The 18732-nt window shown below is 41.1% G+C and overlaps 1 protein-coding gene across 1 annotated transcript in view; it reads left to right on the forward strand.

Annotated features, from left to right (window-relative positions):
* LOC137886132 (DENN domain-containing protein 1B-like) overlaps positions 1 to 18726 on the forward strand; it is a 37064-nt gene extending 18338 nt beyond the window's left edge. The window contains exons 4-11 of the mRNA XM_068728416.1: positions 2837 to 2927; positions 4227 to 4267; positions 5589 to 5624; positions 6156 to 6212; positions 7601 to 7690; positions 15776 to 15861; positions 16244 to 16466; positions 16824 to 18726. Coding sequence (XP_068584517.1) covers positions 2837 to 2927; positions 4227 to 4267; positions 5589 to 5624; positions 6156 to 6212; positions 7601 to 7690; positions 15776 to 15861; positions 16244 to 16466; positions 16824 to 17687 — 1488 coding nt within the window. The 3' untranslated portion in view covers positions 17688 to 18726. The remainder of the gene's footprint in view (positions 1 to 2836; positions 2928 to 4226; positions 4268 to 5588; positions 5625 to 6155; positions 6213 to 7600; positions 7691 to 15775; positions 15862 to 16243; positions 16467 to 16823) is intronic.
* The last annotated feature ends 6 nt before the right edge of the window (positions 18727 to 18732 follow it).

Below are 18732 nucleotides of genomic sequence, written 5' to 3' on the forward strand. Positions count from 1 at the left end.
GATAGTTCTGACTACATTCTCAAAATATAAAATCAATCTTTCTACAACAGATTGGGGTCTTCATAGCTTATTTGAAGTCCTCTTGTGCGTCACTGTGAAATGTTTGAAGATTAACAATTGTTTGAAGAGATATCATGGCGTAAAAATAACTATATTTTGCTATACCTGTCTTGGTTGTCATACTTCACAGCTAGAGCTGCATAATTAATCAAGATTTTATTGAAATCGAAAATGGTGCAATATCTGTTAAAGGCAAAATGTGTGTCAAAATACAGTTTGGTACAGATCCCCACAAACATCACACCATAATCATGTTAATGTTTTTCAATGAAAATGAGAATATTTATGTAAAAATATTTTCCTATTGAATCACAAATCGTATAATACGTTATTGCAATTGAAATATCACTCCAAAAAAATTATCACAATTAGATAATTTTTCGAAATTGTTTGGTAGTCGCAGCCTATGAAGCCGCGACAGTGGTTGCTACTCGCTCTCCTTGTGGCCAAATTTAGATTTCCATGCTTCCGTATCCAACCTTCAAAACCTCTTTTCAGAAACTTATGAGTGACATGATTTCCGCTATATCCCTAGCATCCACAGTTTATGGGCCTAAATTCCAGGTTGCAAAAATTACGTTTCCTTTAGGCTGTCTGTGTATATCTCTGTTCATGAACCCCTGTGGAGTCCTAATCCCAACTTCTGGCTCCACAATTCCAGAGTTTAAATAAATCTAGACCACTGTGACCGACCCGTGAGTGAGTCAATGTGCTGGTTGCCAGATGGAATAACTCTCACGGTCTACGGTCTGCTACTAACAAGATGGCATGTAGAAATGGAGAGATGGAGCGGGATTCACTGTGCTTTTATTTACACATGTAGATTGGGTTGAGTTTGTTTTGTAAAAGTCAAAAAACGATTTAAGCAGAATAATTTAAATGTTAATGGAGTCATTAGGTCAACAAGTATTGCCAAAATGTTAAAAAAATATATTTAAAGGTCTCCTACTTTTTGTTAGAATTCTTTGAGAGAGGTTTCGTTTTGGTCTCTTTCAAAACAAAGAAAATGAGCCATTGTGTTGTGTTTTTGTGTTTGTGCATGTGCACGAGTGCATGAACAAGTGTTGGTTTGTGTGTCTGTGTGAGAGTGTGTGGTGATCACAGTCTGCCATTGTTGAGTAATGTCCAATTAAGGCCCACAGTGAGGCAGGTAATCTGGCTGGGGTGTGTGGAGGGAGACGAGGGGGAGATAAGTGGAGGCTTTGGCTAGGTGATGATTTGGGTTGATTATCTTCACTAATTGGGCCAGCCAAGTAGCGGAGCAGTGGTTGAAACCTGCAGTCTCACCTCTCATTAAAATGATCTAATGATGAGTCTCCGGCTCTTCTGACCAGAGGAGCGGGCGGCCGCGCCGGTCGCTAGTTAGCAGTCTGTCCCTGAGGACACATGCCCTAAAACAACCTACACTGTTGTTACACTTTGGACACAGTCACAGAGGCGGGAGTAGGAGTGATACAGTTACGACTTTATGTTGCTTTCAAGTATTAAAAAGAATAGTGTACCAAAATAGTGCTTGAAAGGTAGGAGGTGTTGATTGTTATTTAATGCAATCATCAATCAAAATATATTTTAGTTTTTAATCCAAATCCTTTATATATACTAATTATTTTTGAATGACGCCATAACAGACTGTTCGATGCTTTCCCTCCCACCTTTACACAGATAAACTGAAGAGGTTTAAAAGATAGACTCTAGTTTAAGGTTGAACACCAAAGATTTAGCTAAACAAATATACACACAGAAACTGGTAGAAAGTAGTTTTCACGACTTCTGCAGATCTTGGCCCCACATCTTGAAAATAAAATATAAGAGCTGCAGCTGCTTTTTTTTTTTTTTTTTTTTACACTAGAAACTTGCCAAGATTAGCTCAAGGATTTGACTGGAAAGTATTTGCACCCAGTGATTTGCTGATATTATAAGCGATGGGACAGGAAACTAACAGCAACTTGGGGGTCAATGTGGTTTGATTTAGCTAATAGAAAACAGTGCACCATATGTGTGACTGAGTGATCTACATTCACATAATTGTTTTAGAGATTTTCTTCATGTTCGGTCTTTAAAAAGATGATATACAGTTAGATTTTTTTCCTGCAAAAACGATGACGGTTAACTGAGCCGGTAAACTGTATGGAGGAGGCACCAGAGCTTTTATAAGGGCCCAAAATGATAAGAAATGTGTTAAAAACTATTTATTGACACCATTTTGTTTTTTTGTCTTTTCCATTCCACTCTAATAACTGTTTTTATTGGGCTGTGGCCTGTAAAACTAGATATTTCTCATGCTTTATTGTCTTTTTACGACAAATTCCTTGTAGGTGAAAACTTTCTTGGCAATAAATGGTTCTGATTCTGATTTAATCACAAATGTTGAGGTCTGTGTGTGACTGCTTGTATTTGCATAACATATTTACGTGAGTTTGTGTCTGTGGAGGTTTTGAAATGTGTAGCTGTCTTGGCTGTTAGGTCAGTATTTATGAGATGGAGTTTTATGCGCTCCATGTTACAAAGGGAGGAAATGAAACTTCCTCATGTCTCAGACAGTGTGCAGCATGTAGTCTGCTGCCCTAATCCCTCACCTGCTCCACATTACCAAATCCTTATTACCTGCAACCCACCTAATCTTGGGATGTAGTTTCTGTCAGGTAGGATTAATAACACCCCACTGCCGGCCTGAGTGTTTGAATCTGTGTGTATGTGTTTTGTATCTGTTTAAGTTGTGTCCACCACCACCTCCCCCTCCCTTCTTTAATAAGCACGTTGTAATTTATGGTTGTAGTTCATCGACGGACGGCTGGCCAAATTGAACGCAGGCCGCGGCTTCTCCGACGTGTTTGAAGAGGAGATCACAGAGGGGGGCTTCTGTGGAAGTGAGTAGTGCTAGACCTGTCTATCAATTAGCCACATTATATTTATTTGCCATATTTCATACAGTGGGCTGTAGTTATTGTGCTAAAGTAAGATGTACAGTAAAAGCAGTGAACAAAACAAGGAGACAACTTTAAAGTTAGGAAAATTACTCCCCAAATAAAATGTATCTTGCTCTCAAAACTCTAAAACAACTGAAAGTACCAAAAGTCTTCTATAAACAATGATAAACCGATTAAATAGATGGTAGTTATATAGTACACTGTAGTGTTTATAACATTTCTGGTACTGAACTATTTGGAGTAACGTTTGAAGACTGCTGTTAAATATCTCATGACCACATAAGGCACTTTCAAATACTAATGCACCAATGAACTGTATTGTCTTTGGAAGAACAGCATGTCATTCTTATTGATTTAAAAACTACAACAAAATGGCTTCAAGTGACTTTTGACCAATCATAAAAACTGTTAAAAGGTAAAAAAGAAAAGAAAAAAAAAACATTAATATTGGACATGTATCTTGATTTTCATTTGTTGTAAAAATAAACAAATTGGAACTGATACAACGGTTACTTGTTGATGTGATTGAATGTGACAAAAGAAGATTGACTAAAGAATTAGTATTGTTTTGGCAGGATTGAGCATTGTTACATGTGGAGACTGAGCAAGAGACATCAGAAGTTTGAAATCCCATAGGAGCGCTCACACAAATTATATCATTTTGATCACATCACTTCAGGTTTGAGTCTTATTTACATGACAAGAAAAAAGAAATGCCATCCAGATGTTGCAGCTAAATATCCATCACATTATTGGGCTTGTGAATTCTGATCCCAAACACACACACACACTGTCGCCTGTAATTCTGTTCTGTAAACTTCTTAGAGCCGCGGACACCATAGAAAGATCTCCTTCAAAGCAGTCCTCCACTCTGCCTGCACAAGTCTTTTACATGCAGTTGCTCACACTGTTATATTCAACAGTATTTATAATCGATTGTATAACAAAAGAGACAGAAGAAGAAAACAAATGATTCCAAAGCCTTATAGCAATAAATGTACAGTAGTTGTATTCAACAAATTTAAACAACCACATTACCAGACTCTGTTACTGTTGCTTTTTTTTGTTAAATACAGAATTGCATTTTTTAAATGCTCAGTAATGTGCGAGTGTGTGTAGCTATGGGACTATGTGTCACAGTGTAATATACATAGTTACCTTTGCTTTGCAATGTTAATACAATGCTATCGAGTGCAAAATGATTAATTCATGTTCTCTGTGTTTTATACATCCCTCCAGGTAATTCAAGGTCTTACCAGCAATGGATGCACACTGTGAAGGTATTCACAAAATGTCCTGCATATCGTAGCTAAATGCTTTTATCTATGGCTTTTTTATGTTTCACTCATTTCATTCCCGAGTTATATTTAATTGAAAGTGTGATTGACACAACTCAGTGTTTGAAGTCCTGCTGTTGCCTTTGGAATGAAGGGGGCTGCCTGAATGTACAGATCCAGCTCGAGTGCAGTTCGGTGTGTGAAGCGGCGCGTGCAGCAGGACAGTGGAGACAGACAGACAGGGAGGGAGACAGAAGTGATTTGACGTGACAAGACGTCCTCCGACATGACATGTTGATCTGGCAGCAAACACGGGCGTTACTCCGCTGAACCGACCCAAGAACATAGATCTCTCCCTCCTTCTTCATCTCCTGTCTCTTTTCTCCTCTTCTTTTCTTCCCTTATCTCTCTCTCATTTCCTCTTCCTTTCTCTTTCTCCCTCTTTTCATCTCTGTCACAGCCCCCCCTCTGTCTCTCTCTCCCTCTTTCTCTCTCTTACACAGAGTATCCCCCCCCTTCTCTCTCCCCACGCCGTCAGCTAAGGCTGAATTAGTTCTCTAGAGTGCTCTTCAAAGATTTGTTAAAGTTCACATTTCCTGACTGACAGGGATCTATAAGAGGGGCCTTCACCTCGGCCTCTCTCCTCTTCTCCCTTTGCCGACTTCTAAAACGCTGTCTGCCATTTACTCTGTTTAGCCGTTTAGCCGACGCTTTGTGCTTACACTAAAGACCAAACAGAGAAGAAGAGCGAGACGCCAGAGGAGAGATGCAGCAACTCTGAGAGAGAGAAAAGAAGACAGACACCGAGAGATATTGGGTGCCATAATGTCAGTCTGCAGAACTCAAAGTAGAAATCAATCACGCACAGTCCCTTCCATCGCTGTTTTAGGCTGCTTCTAAATAAAAACCTCCTGAATGCTTTGAATCATGCAGTTTATCATGGCTCAGCGATATGATACGTTGCCTGCCGTCACCAGTTGTATATGAAAGTTGCATTACAATACTATTTACAGCTGCACAGGGAATTTTGGTTGTGTTTGATATTGAAAATGAGTCCTCTGTGACTACTGTGGGAGTCAAATGATATGGTAGAAATAATCCTCATGATATCGATAAGGATACTGTACTTCACAGTATGACAAAAATGTATGCAAAAATCAAACTGCAATGCAGCTTGCTCTTAGTCATTCATGCTGAAATTCGATCACCACGATATGATAGCATGGTGTGTGCATAATATGAATATTTGATATTTTAAAAGAAATCTGTATGTGTGGAAACTCACCCAAAGTGACTTACTAATAATGTTCTGTGTCTATTACAGAGAGGAGGAGCACTCATCAACACAGCTGTGACTAAAGTACGTTCTTCTTCAAAACGGTCAAATGAATGTAGCTTAATGCAATGTAATGTTTCTTCTATATGTACATAACTTGAAACATTGAGTCCTTAAAACTCAACTGAAATAGACAATTTGCCGGTTGTTTTGTGAAAATGAATCAGTTTGCCAAAAATATACTGCAAATGAATTTGAAAAGCTGTCTGTTTAGTAATTGACGGTGGAAGGAATGTGAGTTTTGTAGTCTGCGTTTGATGAGCTGTACCATGTTGTTATGTGCTGTACAATAGGTGGTCAGGGTGCCCTTTCATGTTATTGCCTTCTGTTAGTGTGCGATTCTCTCTTATCCAGCCTTTTGTCTCTGTGTTTTTGCCGCGGGGATCAAAGCTTCTCGTGATGTTACAAGAAACCAGAACAGAATGTTAATGCAACATGTTTTGATTAGGGGTGTGTGTGTGTGTGTGTGTGTGTGTGTGTGTGTGTGTGTGTGTGTGTGTGTGTGTGTGTGTGTGTGTGTGTGTGTGTGTGTGTGTGTGTTGTTTTTCATCCTAGGCCAAGAGTCACGCCAGGAGGGGCATCCGAGACATTAAGGGCAGACTTAAAGCAAAGGTGAGCAGCACGGACCTTCACACCTCCCTGACATACTTGCACACGCTCGTAGAAATTGTGTGTGCACACATAATTCTGTTCTGAGGCACACAGATACAGTAGACACACACCCCCTCATAGAAACAGACAGGAAGGCTGCTTTACATGGAGTGTGTGATTCTGACGCAGGGCCCTTTAATGACTGTTGAAGCCTGCTTAGCACTTTGTTCAGGGCTGTACATTTTTAACTAACGCCCCTCTGGCTATGGCCTGTCATGTCATCCGGGCCCCGGTCCCTCTTTCTCTTTTATTGTCTGCATATTTCATCAGTGAGCCTGTGATTTCCTCAAAGCTAATGTAACGAGGTGTATGTTTCCATAAGCCTGATGGATTTGATAAGGCAATAGCAGTTTGATCTGTCAGTGGGAAACTGAGCAGAGAGGGCACTGATGAAGAGCATGAGGAGTTTGCAGTGTTCTGCATGTGTGTATACACACACACACACACACACACACACACACACACACACACACACACAATCACACACCTACACACACAGTAGAGGAAGCTAGAGGTTTTGAAATCTATTTGATTTGAGGTGAAACAGATTTCCTGTGCGTTCATGAATTAATTCTCAAATACACAAATTCATTAATTTGACTTTCTCAGGATCACACTTAATCTGCAGTGCATTTATGTTGCTGCCAGCCACAGATGTCTAAACAAGGACCCCAATGCACAAACATATTGAAATGAAGCTCATCAGTGGTGGTTACCTTGAATATAATTGTTTTAACCTTGTAGAAAACGTTTTATAGGATTAGGCTGGTGATAATAAATATATGTGCTGTTATCCAAAAATTCCATTAAAAGACCAAAACCAACAATGCGTTTCTTTTTCTCGCTATGTTTTCCAACTTTGATACCATGTCTGTGGCTCAGAGACCCAAACTCATTTGTTCCTACTGAAGATCTTTCTTTTGAAAGACGGCTCATGAGTATATACTTTAATTGTTTCAGTGATTTACTGAAACTGCTGGGCACTGTAGCTCTCAGCAAACGTTATCCAAACACAAATATATGGTGCATTTGTACGGGACTATTGTTAGGGGCAGATTTGGTGCGCTACCGAGTTATTTGCAGTAACAGGACGGTGTGTGTGAGATAATCCTTTAACTTTTACAAATGTCACTGAGAAATAGAAACTGTACAAAGAGCATCTTTACTTTAGTTATGTGACTTCTTTCATTCTTTCACTTTAAATGGATTAAATTAAACGAGGGAGTAATACATTGAATGTGATGTGATGTGACATTGTTCTCCAACCAACACATTCTACATACTAGTCACTGTAGTTCATATACAACACAGATAATTTTACATTTACATTCATTTCATTTTTCTCTCAGGAAGAAGAAGAAGAGGGGGTGATGGTCTGTGAGGGGTCTCCCACCAGCACCAAGAGCCTGTCTCCAAGGAGACTGCAGAAGATGAGACGGGTATGACACACACACACACACACACACACACGGCAGGAGAAAGAGGCGTTAGCTCATCCCCCAGTAAATAAGTTTACTACATGTACACTGATTGATCATACGAGAGCTCAGTTTTCACTTGATCGACATGGATGCGATCTTCCACTTTTGTGCTCTTTCCGTCCATTTTTTGTTCTCATTTCTTTCTTTCTCTCTTCATCCCCACTCTCTCTTTTTATCTCCATCCTCCTCTCTTTCTTTCTCCCCCTACTTTCTCTCTCTCTTGAAACGGCCCTTGGAAGTACAGTAGTTTGTCAGGGTGCCAAATGTAATGATAAGCAATTTTTTTTCTTTCAACGCACTCATGTTGTACATACAGTATTTTTCTCTGAACAGTACGGACAGTAAAAGCTACTCATCTGCTGGTCAGCATTTCCTCTGAAGAATTTGCTTGTGCCCCATAAGTGGATACCACTTAGAGCAGAGCTGGCATACAATTTGCAAACACATGCACGCTCACAAAATACACATTCATCAATAAATTTATCAAGAGAGGTAAAAAACCTTGGAAAATAGGAAGAGACTGTAGAGTGAATGAAAACATGGACATATAGTTCTTGGTGAAGGAAGTTTAGTTTAACGTAATTAAAATTGCACACTTAAGTACAGTATTAAAAGCATGCATACAGCCTCAGGTTACTAGTTAAATCTTCCACCTAATATCTATACCTCTGTACTCTCAGCTGGAGCTTTTCCACTTATTTTGGCTAAATTAAAAAAATACCAAGTTGACTGCCAATTCTGTCTTAAAAATACACAAAAAAGCATCCCTGCATGCACACACTGACATTTTGGTCACAGTCATGTAAGAGTTTGATTAGTATAGGTTGTGCCGTCTCTAATTAGCGTTGTGTGTGTGTGTGTGTGTGTGTGTGTGTGTGTGTGTGTGTGTGTGTGTGTGTGTGTGTGTGTGTGTGTGTGTGTGTGTGTGTGTGTGTGTGTGTGTGTGTGTGAGAGATGAGGCGAGGCTGGAAAGTCTTAGCGCAGAGAAAGGTGTGACGGCCGGGGAGAGGAACGGTAATTAGGGCTTTTCTAAAGGCCTCCTCGGACACCCTCCCCCCAGCGAGCACACACACAAAGACGGGCCCAGCCCGACACACACACAGATTAACAGTTAACATGCAATTGATGTGTGCACACACCCACAAACAAGCATACACACTATATTCAGGATATACACAATCTCACACCCCTGCCCCTGCCATTGAGGCCTGTTCATTGCCACAGTAACGGGTCCCTGGAGACCACTGGAGGAGGGACGCACAGGACACATGTCCCACAGCACTGATTTTGTCTGTTTGTATTTATATATCAGTTTCTCTTCAGCCATACACTATGTTTTTCTTCTCTTTTGACATTAACTTTATATATTTATTTCTACCTTTTAGCTCAAGTACAGTTTACTAGTATGTTTCCCAGACGCCTACATATTAAAGACACAAACCCCAGTAGGAGAGTGCACTCTGACATTCTGTCAACTGAAACTAAGACGCAAGAAGCCAAGAAAGCCTTGATAATTTATGGCCCGTCGGTGTGCAGTAACCCCTGAAAGATTGAAACTCTTCAAAACAGTTGAAAACTGTGTTGTTGTTTTTCCAAGATAGTCAAATTAGCTTGGTTTATGTCCTTATAAACAAATAAAAACTCCAAATGGAAGCTCAAAGAATTACTAATTCTTTCACAAAAAGATGTTTATGTCCAGTTCAGAAATAACGATTTTTGTTTATGGAATACCACTGGAAAATCATTTGGCAAAAATTAAATAAAGACTCTTCTTTTAGGTTTTTATTTTTCTTAATGCTAGCCATTTATTTACTTTCACCTGACTGTTTAAAGCGCACCGTTTTTACATTTCAGTTACAGTTCAATAGAATCTTGGAGGAAAGTATACCTATTGCTCTTACCCCTCTTATCTTTCCTTCTCCTTCCTTTCAATCTGTTTTTTATAATAAATTGCTGCCCATGAAATCTTGATACTGTGTTCTGCCCACAACTGTCTTGACCAGGTCTTTCTTGCACGGGAAATTGCTCTCAATGGGACTAACCTGGTTAAATAAAGGTTAAGTAAAGTGAAAAAATAGAAAGCCTACCTTTACCCCTGCCTCTTGTGCCCACACACCTATAGCAGTACCAACTCTTATTCCTCAATGCGTATTCCTTAACATATTTCCCACTCCATCTCTGTCCTGTCTTTGTCCATTCATGCAATTCATTTTTCAATCCTAAAATATTATTTTCCTAAAATAAATATATCTAACTTTTCTTGAATTGACATTGTACCCCAATTTTATCAGTAATCTTAGACTCATTTTTAGAAAAACAGCCTCTAAACTGATAAGTTGAATCAGCACCTCTCCAAGTTCAACAAAAACTGAACATTAAAACCTTCTTTACGGTAGTACTTCATTAGTTGTAGCTACTGTAGGTGTGCCTAATAAACTGGCAACTGAGTGTATATTAAAGATAGTACAATGGCGCTGCTTATTGAACCGTATTCATGCCTAATTGAATGGAAACTCACTTCATATACAGATTTTTTATTTTTATTTATTTGCCTTTAAGACACATGTTTGCATTGTGTCCTTAGCTACAGTACAAACACTCATAAACCCACTGCCTTGTCCTTTCCACACATACCTCTGACCAACAAAGGCTCATTCACCTGCTATTATACATTCAGACACATTTTGTCATCTGGTGCTCCAAACATGATGATGGTGATCTGATTAAAGACATTCCATCTTCCTGTATGAAAGTAGAAGCCTGAAACATTTTTAGCATTCATCTTTTTTCTTGCGAACTCCTCTATGGCTGTCCTTGAAATTAAATGAATGATCCTGGAGTAGCTTTCTTTTAATTAATCATAGCAAAAATAATCAGAGTTATGAAATTCATATTCTATTTGATCAGCCAACACATGTACCAAAGTGAAAGTGCTGCTGTCATTTGTGCACATATTTTAGCCGAAATCTGGCAATGTGGGTGATTCGCAGTGTTTGGTGAGCTTGTTGATTAAGAATGTAGGAGTAATCCTTTTGTTTGACAAAAACAAGACTGACTTGGACCGCTGACTCCTTGTCTGATACAACAAACAACAACCATTGTTCTGGCTCCTGTATGGTTTTCTGTGTGAGTTCCACATCTGTTTTTGAGATTGTGTGTGTGTGTGTGTGTGTGTGTGTGTGTGTGTGTGTGTGTGTGTGTGTGTGTGTGTGTGTGTGTGTGTCATGTGGTATTGTGCTGTGAGCATCTGCACAAAGAGAGTGTGTGTCTGTACCTCAGCCCTTTTGTACATGAGCATGGTTTTGATTGTGTGTACTGCATGTACACAAACACGCATGCATTTAGCAGCTTGCCTCAGGTTGGAGACAACACAATGACAGCTGTTGAGAGAGCAGAGCAGAGGAGAGGTTGGGTCAGTGTTATGGACAATGACAGCCAGCAGGCCTATGGCCGGGCTCCGCCTCAGGCTCTGGACTCTTCACCTGGTGAGGCAGGAGAGATGCCAGCCCGGAAAACACCACATCGCCCAGAGTGTAGGGGAATCAGGGAGCTGACAAAGATGTAAAACAGAAGAACAAAGTCGCATGGATACTTCTGTGTGTGTGTGTGTGTGTGTGTGTGTGTGTGTGTGTGTGTGTGTGTGTGTGTGTGTGTGTGTGTGTGTGTGTGTGTGTGTGTGTGTGTGTGTGTGTGTGTGTGTGTGTGTGTGTGTGTGTGTGTGTGTGCGCGCGCGCGCGTGCATGCATGCGTGCGTGCGTATGCATGGACGTGTTTGTGTGCTCTATCAGTGGGAGTCATGGCCACTGGACACGTATGTGCACTGACTATATTTGTGTGGTTATGATTTCAGGATCATCTGTCTTTGAGTTAAACATGCTTGTACTAATAATATTTATTTTTAGTACAATACACTTAACTTGAAATATTGCTCATAAAGCCTTACATAGATAGTGTGTGTGTGAGGGCGCATTTTATTCAGTACATGATTGAAAATGCTATAATATGAACAATATGCTAAAGCAATACTTTCTAGTAAACTGAAAAGCTAATAACTATTTCACAGCCTATTCATGTACTGTAGATTATAGAGCATACAGTATGTGTATGTTATAATTCATAATAATGACATTTTTTCTGTTATTGTAAATGGGAAATAGCTCAAATATGCTCATAATATTTATTATAAGATTAATATTGTGGGTTAATATTGTTAGATGAATAGTTAGAATGCATTACAGTGAGCTTTAAGTACAGTGGCTCTGTCCATTGAGGTGTGTATGTGTGTGTATGGTTATTTGTATGCGTTTGTAGTCTCCATTTCATTTAGTTTGTCCCCACTTCAGAGACCAACTGACTTCCTCGCTGAACCCAAAGTGCCATCTCCTGGCACCTTCAAAGTACTGCACTGCACACATTCACAGAAAGACACCAGGTGATCTTACTGGATGAGTTTAGTCCAACAGAATGAGCATAATTCACATTTTCCTTCTTGTATATGCCTCCTTTTTCAAGCGAAAGGGAAGCGGGCTTTCAGCAACAGCCAGTTGGATAGACGAGCAGTGAATCTTGCCTCAAATGCTGTTTTTCTTTTTTCTTTCTTTCTTTTTTTTTGTTTTTGTTGAGTGAGCGGCTCTTAAACAGACTTGGCCGTAGTTCTGCAAAGGCTCTGCCTCTCCCCAAGGTTTGTTTGCATTTTGCCGGCATCTCTTTACATACACTGCCAAGCTGTGAGATCAGTGCCCACTCAGAAATACCATATGAAATGTATAATGTAAGACTGGCTATTAAAGTCCGCTAGCGTTTGGCCCCGTCACAGACGGGCATCGTTGTTCCGCTTAACTGGTCATGCAGGGAAGGAAGGGAAGAGGAGGTGAAAGTTTGTTTCTCCAAATGCAGCTACTAAAGTAGATGGTGATGACTACTTTCCCCTCATAAACACAGAAATGACATGTAATTTGTTGTATCAAATCTAAGGCCCCTTAGATATATTTCTTACCTTTGCTTATTGCAAGGCCAGGATCTAAAGGGTTAGAGTAAAGGATAAGTTGGTCATGTTTATAATTCTATTCAATTTGCTCACAGTCCGTGACTGTAAAGGCTTGTAAGTGGATGTGTGGCTTTTTATGTCTGAAGCCGAAACTAGTGGTAATCAGGATTCTTTAACTTCTTGAGCCAGGTACTCAGGAACCCAGATCAAAGTAAAAAATAAATAAAAAGATTACAAAATAATATTAAAATGATTAAGAAATGTTTCCCTCAAGGTAAAAAAAGAAAATAACACTGAGGAGAAGCTCAGATGTAAAATATTATTCTTGATTTAAGGAACACAAGGCTTTTCTCTCTCTCTTCCAAAACTGAAACAAGCTAATCATTTTTTATTATTTTCATGACTCCTCTGCTGTATCTCCTCCTGACTCATTCGCTCCCTGCGATCTGTACAGTCGCACTTGTGGTGGAGAAGAAGGGAAGCGAGAGCCAGACCGACAGAAACAGTGACATCTGTCGCTGACAGCAGAGTGATGGAGGGAGGAAATGGGAGACAGGGAGGCATGTAGGGGAGAATCACTTCTTACATTTTTACCTTTTAGCTTCCCATTAGCCGACAGCGAGAGGCTAATGAAGGAGCAGTATGATAATCTGTTGTTCTGCTATTTTATGCTTTCCCCTGTCCTGTCAGGCCTGAGGAGGTATGGGAAGGTGGCAGAGCTGTCACAGCTTTGGTTGAGAATATCTCATAGCACATTTGAAGAGTCTCTCTATATTTTTGTTGTCGTTTTACATTGACATACAGTACATCTAATTTTAGATCTCAGATTTAACTGATGCTGATGATTTCAACAGCTTTTAAGGAGCAGAAATATTATATTCAAGTGACTAACAAAAGCATACGTTGTATCTCACATTACCAGTCAAATGAATGCAGTATGTTGGCCATTAAAAAAAAAAAAAGAAAAAGTGTGATAAACCCACTCCTATCGTAAAATGCTTGGTTGTTGTAAATAGTCTAATCTTAACTGCTGCACTCAAGGGTCACAGTGAAGAGAGGGAATGACAAATTGATAAAGCCGTGAAGTGAGGTGCCATCCATTTACAGCTCCCTGTGGAACTTTCTTTTGTAGACGGCATCAGAGCTGTAACAGAGATCAGAGGGCCAGACTTCATGACCTGTGTCTGGTTGTGTTTGGGTTCACCTTGCTTTAATAAACACCTAGACGCAGAAAGAGGCCCTGCTTCCCCGAAACACACATCTCTTGCACAAATGCACAGTCTAAATAACTGCATGCACCGTGAACATGCAGTGCATGTGTTTGTGTTTCTGTCCGAACCCCACCCTTCCCAAGTGTCTCGCAGGTGCATCTCCGCTCTGCCGCTCCGCTTTGGCTGGCTGGCACGTCGGCCCGGCCCCAGATTTACTGCCCTGACACAGGAATCCATTAAAGGCTGTTTAGGGATCCCAGGCCTGAGCCCCTCTGAAATTTCTTTCATTATAGCTCCATGCTACCATGGAAGGGGAGCGGCTTGGCCAATCAGCAGTGCCGCCACATGTGTTCATGTTTAGCCCGATGGCTGAGAGGCTTAAGTGGCTACTGCACACATCTCCTCCGCTGACTTTTATGGAGAAAATGGCACTTTAACTCTTTGTGTTTTTTTGTAATAGGGTGCGTATGTGACTGAGTGTGTGTATATGTGGGTGTGTATGTCTTCCCTGGCCGAACACAGGCCCTAAATGAGGCCAGGCCAGCCACACGTTACATTCCGCCTGTCTGGCTGGCACTGCGTCGGCTAATCAAGACCAGCTTGGTTAACGGTTCCAATACTGCCCCCCTTCCCCCATTCCCATCATTCTTTAGAGCTTTGAGGAATCTTTCCTCACCTCTAAATATTTCCTTCCTTCCTTTTTTCATTAATTCCCTTCCTCCTTAGTTATTTTGCTCTTGTGTCAGTTTTTTTTTTTGGTGTGTTTCTTGCTTTTCTTCACCTTTTGTGTCTCACAACAACAACACAAGCACACAAACGCTAGTCTTCACTCCCTAAACACACACCCCGTTCTCCACTCACTTTTAGGGTTGTGAAGAGCCTTTTTCCTCAGTGTAGGGCTTTGATAATTGGCTAACATGAGTTTAAAGAGAAAAATGCAGAGAAGTTAGAGAGGTGGAGCCACGGCAGTGTAAAAAAACACGGGGGGGGAGGGGGGGCGCTGCTAACTGTACCACATGAGTGCTTGTTTGTGTACAAAAACACACGAGACTGAACGACAGTTTGAGATGTTACCAAAACAACAGACACAGGAGGTGTGCAGCAATCTGTGAGAAGGTAAATGGGCAGGAGTGGAAAGAGTGTAAATTAGAAAGTGAGAGATATTGTTAACATAACTGAACATGCGCATGCAGTGAGAGAGGAACATATGCATCGTAGTGGAAGGCATGTTAATAGGTGGCCTGGGGCAGATTTGGGCTCCCATGGGGAGAGTCCTGCCCTGCTCTGTAAAGCTTCTGTCTCTTCTTTAACCCACCCATTGGTACACAGGTGGCTTATTAAACGCACTGTGTGAGACAACTACACTACACACTGATCATTCAACACTCAATGACAAATACAATCACATGCGCTGGTGTCTCAATGCAAATGATTAATGTAGCTATCCCACATCTTCACTCCCAGTGTGTACGTAGCTTTAACTTCCCATATAATGCTGAGTTTGATAAAATACTGCAGGGGATGTTAAAGATTTTTATCCCTAGACCCAAATTTGACAAATTTAGTCTCAACCCTAAGGGTCCAGGCTCATTAAAACAAGCTGCTGCTTGTGTCTTATGGGGACCCACCAGACGCAGACCTGCATCTTTTCTCTATCAGGTTCCAAGTCGTTGTTTAGTGAAATGCTGTACCTCAGCAGAACACCCCATTCTGTCTGACTCCATGTTTATCACGAAGCCTTGTATCTTAAAGCAAAACCCCCCCTCGGGTCCACTTTCATTGTTTTATCATGTAATGCTTTGCTTTTCTAACTACATCCACTTGCTGTGTTGTTCTCATTAACAGCAAAACTTCAACAAGTATCCCATGAGCATGGGCCCTCGAGATCTTGGCTACGGGCTCGATGATGATGAGCTGGACAGTGCGAGCAAGTAAGTACTCCTATTTTTTATGATCGCAACATTTTGGCCATTCTCATTTTGTTTCAAGTATGTTTGTGCAGATATTGGAACTTTAGCTGGTTGACTGATTCATTTTATAAAGAAAAAGCAGGTTGAAATTCTCTTTTTCTGAGCACATTCACATCTTTTTAGCCATGATAATACTGCCCCCAGGTGGACATCTTTGGTAACAGCTTAAGTTGATAGAAATGTCACTCAAAGGAACTAGTTATCGCAGCGATATTCACAATAAAATGTTCTATACATGAAATATTCATTTTGAAAATGCCCACTGTTGATTAGCATTTGATGCTTGCTAAAAAACAGTTATCTTATGAAACAATACACAAATCACTGTTTGTCTCTGTCTCAGGATCTCCTCAGAGGACAGCAGCGATGTCCCTTCGTACATCGAGGACAGCGACGACTCCTACTCACTAGAGCTTGACATGGACTCCTCCCGCTCGGGCCAGATGAACCTGCTGGAGGAAATCCTGGACTCTCTGAACACCACGACTGTGGAGCAAGGCAAACTTAGCGCTGCCAAGAGCCTGGACTTCTTCAGGTCCATGGATGATTTAGACTACAAGGTTTCGGTACGCAAGAGAGACAGAGGAAGACATGGTTATGAGAGGGCCAGTCAGCATTTACAAGCTCTTTTACAATTCTTAAGGTGTCAGAATGGGACTCAGAACAGAACTCAGTAATCTAATTAATCAAGTAAACCTGTCAAGTTTTTGGTTCATCTGTCAGAAAGGGCTTAGAACATGCATTGATATTGACAACTATTGATATGATGACTTATATTGAGCTACACCAATGTGCCAACGTCACTTAAACATTGTGAGGAATGCTGGAAACATTGTTTTCACCTACAAACATCAGGTGGGCAGATCTGTGTTTCTTCCTAAAGGTATTAAGTTAAAGGTATTTCCTTGTTTCTTCTGTTCCAGAGCAAGCCTGCACCTCCCAGCGAATCTAAACCTGCTGATGAAAGTGGCTGTGATGGCGGCGAGGATCATGGCGGCTGGAATATGGGCCAGGATGACACTGCGGTACACGGAAAACACCTCCCCCCATCCCCACGCAGACAGCCCAACAAGAGCAGCCTGAAGGTGACAAAGAAACCTGCAACAGCTTCTGCAGTGCCCATCATCACGAATACACCCCCGGCCCAGGAGGCTGACATCTCCAGGTCATACCCTCATCAGCTCAACTTTGACCCTCACCTACCTCCGGGGCGACGACCAAAGGATCGCTTCTCCTACTCGCCCTCAGCGTCACATAGAGTTACACCTATACCGCCGTCTCCCACTCTCTGTCACACCTACAGTTCTCCAGCACCCGTTTCTCATCCAAACTATTCTCCTGAACCAACGGGCCGGTCTCGGACCATCTCGGATCCACAAGGCATTATGGAGCTCCCTCAGGCCCAGAACCAGTCTGCCTCCACCGGCATCCTGAGGAGGAAGGTGCTGTCCAAGGAGACCGTGAGGTACTACCAGGAAAAGGCCCTCCAGAGGCAAAGCAGCAAGGCCCAGCAGGAGGGTCAGGGGGGCCCGTCGAAGCCCAGCCCGTCAGCTATGCAGGTCCCGTGGGAGAAAGAGGTGTCCAAGGAGGGGCTCCTGGGGCTCGGCCTGTGCCTGGGTCAGGGTAAAGGCTCGGGGGCGGCTGTGGTGCAGGATCAAGGCCTCCTCGAGGAGATTGAGTCCATGTGTTGCCTCGGCTCAGTGCTCCACACCAGCCTGCAGCTCTCCCAGGTTCACTGCAACAACAGTCACCCGCAGGTCCAGAGCAAAGCCACAGACGAGTCATAGGGACAGACTCAGTGTCTGTAAAATGCCATAGGTTCCACTGAAATCTATTCACTGTAATTCCTCCATTACTGCTAGCTACACTTTCAGAGAACAGGATCTATTTTATCTCAAAGCTCTGCTATCAGGAAACATTATCAACAAATTTGATGTCAAACAGGCAGACACAAACGGAGTCACACCTCCAGAGCAGGAAACAGGAAGAGATAAATTGATCCACTGCACAACTCTCCATCTTTAAAGATATGTCTGTGTTGAAAAGAGCCCTAAAAACATTATTTTCTTAAAACAAGTGAAAATACCTGCAAGTGTTGTAAGAATACTGTAACCTTTTTCCATTAAATGAGAACTTGTTTCTTGAAATGAACGTCTGTAACACAAAACAATTTCAAAAACAAGGTCCCTCCTTCATAAAACGAAAACGGCAGATTTTTTCACTTCTAATGTAAGATAGGTACTACTCCTGAGTGAACTGAACACTGATGAAGTGACAACAACGTGGTATTTCTTATAGTTTTAGTTTCTTTAAACAACTGTTCTCTTGTGAATTGGAAGAGCAGCACTTCAAAAACACAAATTGAGTCCAGAATGTTGAGATCGTTTTGTGTTTTTGGAGCGCAGCAAGGTTTTTCACTTGTTTAAAGAACATACAACTTCATAAACTCAAATACAAAGACTTGATAAGAAGGAGATTTTTGCTGTGTTTTTACTGATAAAACAAAGTGTTTCTGTCTGTAATCATCTAAATTTATGGACAACATGTATTTTCATGTGTTGTATATTTTCATCTTGTAACATTTTCACAATGTTAAACCAGACAAAAAGCCATGAAACCCATAAATTACATTTTGGATAAAGTATAAGAAGCCAACCATCTTGACTCTCAGGATTTAAGAAAAGGCTCGGTACTTGTGAGGATTGAGAAGGGATGATATCTCCTCAACACATCATGATGTCTTTTACTCAGTGTTCCAAACATTTTACGTGATCAGGTTGAATTTGCACTTGTAGATTAACAAATTCTTGACCACTTGGTACTAAAATCTTT

Source organism: Cebidichthys violaceus, unplaced genomic scaffold, assembly GCF_023349555.1.
Source record: "Cebidichthys violaceus isolate CVI_PGR_0920_01 unplaced genomic scaffold, fCebVio1.0.p SCAF_413, whole genome shotgun sequence".
NCBI lineage: Eukaryota > Metazoa > Chordata > Actinopteri > Perciformes > Stichaeidae > Cebidichthys > Cebidichthys violaceus.